Raw genomic sequence first — 6,529 nt, 5'->3', positions numbered from 1 at the left:
AAGGTGACCCGACATTATTTCATGTCCTGAAGAAGGTGGTTTTTGTCCATTTAATCAAATCTGCCACCGAAACGCGTTGACGCTTAAGTCCAATTAAAGAATCCAAAATAACGAGGGACACTAGATAAGAAATTTTTTCTTACGTAATGATCCCATAAAGATCACCAAACGTTGTTGGATCAAATTGAAGTTTTTAACAGATTATTGTTACTGTGTACTCTCTAGGGTCTATGTTTTGTATTAGGTACATTTTTCCGTATATTGGTGCTATTGATGATGAGTATTTTGTATGAATTGTGATCTTTATTGAGCAAAACAATTCTTTTTTACTTGTGTAAATTTTGTTTTAATGAAACTTGAGAATATTTCTCTTTTTAATAAACCGGTGAAAACACTACATTTCAGTTGTGGGTATATAATTATACTTCAGATAAAATTTATTATATGGATTTCAACTTACCAGCTAGTCCTTGAGGATGGGTGTGAAAGGTGTGTGAAACTTAACTCCAGGGATTACTTCTCTGCTTAATTATATTAAGAGCCCTGTTCCCTGGAACGTGAGGGGCCACCTCTCTTTTTGATTTACTTCAATGCACTAGACAAACAATGTATACTAATGACTTGTTTTTTTGTATAGCCTCTTAAACTCCTCTTTTAAAAATTAGAGTTGCTGTAAATAATTGATGTTACTCTATCATAAACGCATAGTTCTTAATTTAAGACCTCACAAGAATGAAGGGCTAAGTCAGCCTTTTCAGGATACAAAGTGGTGACCCCAGCCAGCAGGAGGTGCCAGGGTTTAACAATAAGCCAGCTTTGCATAATGAGGGGTTAATACTAACAGCAGGGTAGAACAACAAGGACCTATTAGGGGAGACCACATGATATTGGAGTAGAGGATATTCCAAACACTCCTGTAATAAGCAAAATAGGTATGCAATAGATGTGATTCTTCCAAGCATAAAAATAAACAGTACTTAAAAGCACTGCATAATTTAAACGACTGTTGTAATCTATAAAGATTATTTATGTGGCCCTAGAAAACAGTTGCCTTAGTGCTGAAACAATACTATGTGGCCCTAGAAGAGTACTGATGTGGTCTTAAAAGTTTACTGCCTTGACTTTAGAGGAATGATTTTCTGGTCCCAGTGGAACCTAGAAGAATGATGTCCTGGCCCTCAGGAATCAGCACCTTGCCCTTAGAAGAATGTATTTGGCATAAATAATAGTGTCTGTCCACTAAATTGCCTTTGCTCTAGATGAATACTCCATTGTTTCTAGAAACTATTAGATGGTGTTAGAAGAACAGTGCATTGGTTCGATTGGAAATTTAGATCACAACTCTAAAAATGGCACATTGGTTCTGGAACAATAGACAGTAAAGGTTTTAGAAGATCCTTGCCTTGGCCCCTGAAGAGTACGCTCTCGGCCTTTAGCAGAATAGTGGCTTGGGTTTATAAGAAATACCATTTTGGACTGGAGAACCGTGCCTGGGCCTTTGAGGAACTGTTTCAAGTATTAAATGACTGATATACTGACTCTGGATGAGTGTTAGATTTGCCTTTGATAAATCACAGAAGGTGTTTATCTTTTATTGGTGGAAGTATCAGATGAAAGTGTATTTCTAAAATCAAAAAATTACACATTGATTATTTAAGCCTCAAGTCTTAAACACATGGTGAGGATGTGCTGTGGACTCCTTTCTACAAAGAAATAGAGAAATTGATGAGTGTACCCTGTGGAAGATATAGGTAAAGGGTCAGTTTAAGGACCTATTGTGGGAAGTGCGGGGAAGGGGGTCTCTGGTACTAATACTCACGAGGGAGGAGGGGAAGAAGATAAAACATCTGCATCCTGATTGACAGCGCATCCTAGGTGGGAAGGACAAGTTACTGTTTTGTCAAGGGAGCTTCAAGGCCAAATGGAATGCAGCCCGGGGGCTGGGAATGGGACACTCTGGGCGGATTCAACACGTTTATGGGAAGATATTTCAAGGGGAGATGATATTCGTTCATTGTTAATGTACATATTTTATTATCATGGATATTCATAGAATTTTTCTTTAGTGGAAAACTAGCTGGGGCTCAACGGAGACTGCACGTTGGAATAAAGTGGTGGGGGGTGCGCCTCCTCTGTATCGGGTTTAGCGGGCAGTGGGAGCCAGGAAGTCCTTTACCTCTGACAGATGAGTTTCTTCTTGAACAAATGTGTATTCACATCTTTCCTGAATCGTAGAAGCAGTCAATCAATCAATCAATCACTCAGGGGTGTCTATAACGCTCTACTCACCCGTGAGGTCTCAAGGCGCTCAGGAAGGGGGCAGTCTGATGAACCTGGCGGGTGGTAGGTGTGGTTCCAGACTCTGGGCAAAGAGCTGCAGAAAGCTTCCCTCAAGATGTAGGTTTGTGTGTTTCTCCACTCAGAGGCTGAAGTTCTTTTTACACTGTTTGTGAGTTTGACACCTCTGAGATGTTCAGTTCTTGTTCCAGGAAGGAAGGGGGCGCCCTTTGCAACTGCCAAACATATGATGCTGCTCATCCTGAAGATGGTGGGCAGGCAACCAGTGTAGGTCCCTCAAGGGAGGGGCAGGCGGCCAGTGTACGTCCGTCGAGGGAGGGGCAGGCTGCCAGAGTAGGTCCCTCGAGGGAGGGGCAGGCGGCCAGTGTAGGTTCCTCGAGGGAGGGGCAGGCGATCAGTATAGGTCGCACAAGTTGGAAGGAAATGGCTGAAATTCTTCAGTCTTAGGAGGAGACGTCTCATGGAGTGAAGGAGACTCCTCGGTGTGGTCAGAGTGGAGTCCGGCATGTTGGTGAGGAGGATTTTGCTACCAGTAAATGAGAAAAGACTGGGGATTAAATGTCCTGACGACCAGTTCTAAAGAAGTAGAGCTCAGAATATTCCTTTATAATGATTATATGACCTATAATAGTATTTTAATTACATGAAAGAATTAAAAGTACGTTATAATGCAATATAGTCTTCATTTTTTCAAAGTTGAAATTCATTTCAAGAAATGATTGCTCTTCCTTCCAGGTAACAGGAGATATTAAGGAGTGAACATGGAAAATAAGACCGCGGGGACGGACTTCATCCTGTTGGGGCTGACAGATCGCCAGGAACTTCAGACTGTCATTTTGGTGTTGTTCTGCCTCATCTATATAATCACTGTTTTGGGTAATTTGGGCATTACTTTCTTAATCATCAAGAGCCCAAAACTTCACACGCCCATGTATTTCTTCATCATGAATTTGTCCTTTGTTGAGCTTGGGTATTCCACTTGTATTGTCCCCAAAATGCTGGCGGGTCTCTCCTCTGGAAGTCAGTCGATCTCCTTCATTGGTTGTGCTGCTCAATTTTATCTTTTTGCTTCACTTGTGATTTCTGAATTGTATATTCTGTTGATCATGTCGTTCGATCGATACATGGCGATATGCTATCCACTGCACTATACCAGACAGATGTCGCCCAGGTTCTGTGTGCTGCTGGTGGCCATATCTCACACGTACGGTTTCACCGATGCCATGACACAGACCGTCCTGACTTTTCGCTTACCCTACTGTGGCTCGCATGAAATCCAGGGGTTCTTCTGCTCTGACCCATCTCTCCTCAAGGTTGCCTGCGGTGACCTCAGGGTGAAACAAACCCTCATCCTCATGTCTGCTGGCTTCAACTTGTCCATCACGTCTATTGGCATTTCACTGTCCTACACGTTCATCATCTCAGCCATCTTACGCATCCGCTCCGCGGAGGCGAGGCGTAAGACGTTCTCCACATGTTCCTCCCACCTGGTATCAGTCTTCATCTTCTACGGGTCCCTCTGTTTCATGTACCTGCGCCCCAGCTCTGACCAGTCCATGGATCAAGACAAGGTGGTCACAGTATTCTACACAGTCATTATCCCCATGCTGAACCCCATGATCTACAGTCTGCGGACCAGGGAAGTGAAGGAGGCCCTTAAACACACACTGAAAAGGACATTCACTTCCTGAAACTCCATTCTTTCACCAACAATTATTTGAAGACAGGGGTTTCTTATGCCCACTTTCACTGGGAAAAATCAAATGGACTTATTTAAACAAACTCTGGTCCAATTGTGTTATATGTTCAAATATTGGCTGTTATATTTTGGCTGTAATTAATTTCACATGAAACTTACAGTTGTGAATTGTTTCTTGCTGCCGTTGATTTCAGAGGAACTACAATGTTGCTATTTCTTAATTTTCAGTTGCATAAAGGACATTTCCAATGTTTGTTTAGTTTAGTATTTGGTGTCCTGTTTGGCCAATAAGAATAAGCAACTTTCAGTTTTTCCTTCTCTCTACCCTGCTGCTCTCTCTTCCTGGAACCATAGTCCTCTCTCTCTCTCTTTCACTCACTATTAAACATAGAGAGAGGACTCTGCGTTTGTTCCTGCACTTTCTTATATTGTGTTAAATTGCAAGATATGTTTTTTTTTATTTTTAGCGATATTGATCAAGCTATGCCATGTTTCTTCAATTATAGTTCATTTTTTAGAGTGGTGTGTAAAAGGCTGTGGCATATTCTCAAACTTTGTCACTCCCACTTACCCCAGGGCCCAGGCTCCAGGTTATTGGTGGCCTTCAGATAATTCTCCTGTAAGTTTTAAATTTAATGCAGTTATTTTCCAGAAATGTTTTCCATGGTTTCCACAGTTGTATTTGTCCTGAAAAATGTTCAGATCACTCTGCAAGTGTTCTCAAAATGGCAACATTAATAAAATGAAAATTCTTTTTCCATTGTGTTTTAAGTGCATTGTCACACTTATACGTGTTACGTTTTACTCTTAGTCTCATCACTAAGTGCACTGCAGTCAGTGGCGCAGGAGCCTGGCGGGGGCGGGGGGGGGGGGGGTTGACCCAGGTGATATTAGCAGCATCGTTAAGAACCGATGTTGGGAATGGTCCATTGGATGCCTGACCCATTTGCCCGGTGACCCGTCCACAAGAGCCGGGAAGGACTGGACGCACCCAGAACTGAGAAGAAATTGCACATTATAGATCTAGAAGATCTTGTGTGATTCATTAAAAAAACACGCAGGCCATGGTTTATCATACTTACACACAGCGCAACGTAGAATGCCACCGTGCTGTGCTGCGCTGCGTGAAAGGGCAGAATGCACGGGATTTAATATTATACGGCGCATTCCTGTCCTTGCCTTTCGCTGACGCACAATTTGCTGCCTAGCGCCAACGCACACATTCTTGCATCATGGGAAACCTTCCTGCACAAAAACAATCCTTAGAGGCATTTTCCTCTCTCTATGTGACCTGCACAATGCAGCACACGTAGAAAGAGGAAAAAACAAGGAGAAATGAAGATGTTTCTCCTTGTTACTCCTCCCGTGAGGAGGCGCAGCATTTTAACGCATTCCTGGGTCTACCGTTGATAATACAGCGTTACCACGCCGAGGAATACCAGGATAGCCGGCGATAAAAAAAACAGCGGTAAGCACGCTTTGCGATAATTATTCCAAATCGCCTATAATATGCCCCTTGATATTTTGAAGATACCTAGAAAAGGCTGCTTTATAGATATCTTAAGCCCCTATGGGGCAGATTAACAATAACTGGCGCATCCCCAGGGATGCGCCAGTTATTGTGCGCCGCAGCTCCGCCACCCATGGTGCGGAGCATTTACAATGCGGCGCACCATGGGGCAAAAACGGCACAGATGCGTGACGCATCTGTGCCGTAAAAGCAGCGTATTGCTGGGGTTGCATCGCAAGCGGGACGCAGCTCCAGCAATGCTCTGGGGGGCCTATTCTTCCAATGCTGCATCGAGCCTTACGCCTGCTTCAAGCAGGCGCAGGGTTTTGACGCAGCATTGGCCTAAAAGTGACTGAAATCTTGTAGATTTCACTCAGCCACTTTTAGGAGGCGTTTCTTCTCCGGAACGCCCCCCCCCCCTGTGCCGGAACACCTCCTTATGGTGCAGGGCTTTAAATACCCCACACCATGGCGCATATATTGTGCCGCTGCTGCATCACAAAAGTGAACCAACTGCAGCGTAAAAAAGGCGCAAGGGGCTTGTACATCTGCCCCTATGTTTTTAGTTCTTCTCTCAAGGTTTTTGCAAGCTAATTTCTCTAGCTTTATCTCAGTAATGCACCAGGAGGCAGATGGATGCTGTTTGGCATTACCACTCCTTTTATCAGAAGCCACAATTAATGCCTTATTAAAGTCAGCTTGACATCGGAATCGTTTGCTCCGAAAGCTGGTTTAAAAAACTCCCTGAAAGAATCTCGCAAAACTGAATGCCAAGCTCTTCTCACTGTCTTTGTTATCTGCCTTCATTTTTATCCCATCTGTTGATTGTGAGATTTGAAAGGGGCTACATTATGATGGGTCCATGTCAGAGGGGTGGGAGCAGCACAAACAGACAGGACTCTTTGCTCCTCGACCCGGTGGATCCACTGATCACTTCACCGTCCCCTCCGGTGCGGCTCAGAGATGGTGAAGGCACTCCCCGGTCATTCTTGAGAGGAGGACATGGCCATCAGTGACTGAGT

At 43.7% G+C, this 6,529-nt stretch overlaps 1 protein-coding gene across 1 annotated transcript; it reads left to right on the top strand.

Moving 5' to 3' along the window:
- The first annotated feature begins 3,059 nt into the window (after positions 1-3,059).
- On the top strand, positions 3,060-3,989 carry LOC147678844 (olfactory receptor 5B21-like). Its single transcript, XM_086946647.1, has one exon. It carries the CDS (start codon positions 3,060-3,062, stop codon positions 3,987-3,989), a length of 930 nt encoding a protein of 309 aa, XP_086802773.1.
- The last annotated feature ends 2,540 nt before the right edge of the window (positions 3,990-6,529 follow it).

This window comes from Lissotriton vulgaris, chromosome 12, assembly GCF_964263255.1.
Source record: "Lissotriton vulgaris chromosome 12, aLisVul1.2, whole genome shotgun sequence".
Taxonomy (NCBI): domain Eukaryota; kingdom Metazoa; phylum Chordata; class Amphibia; order Caudata; family Salamandridae; genus Lissotriton; species Lissotriton vulgaris.
The sequence above is the reverse complement of the archived record's forward strand: the minus strand, read 5'-3'. Positions and strand labels throughout refer to the sequence as shown.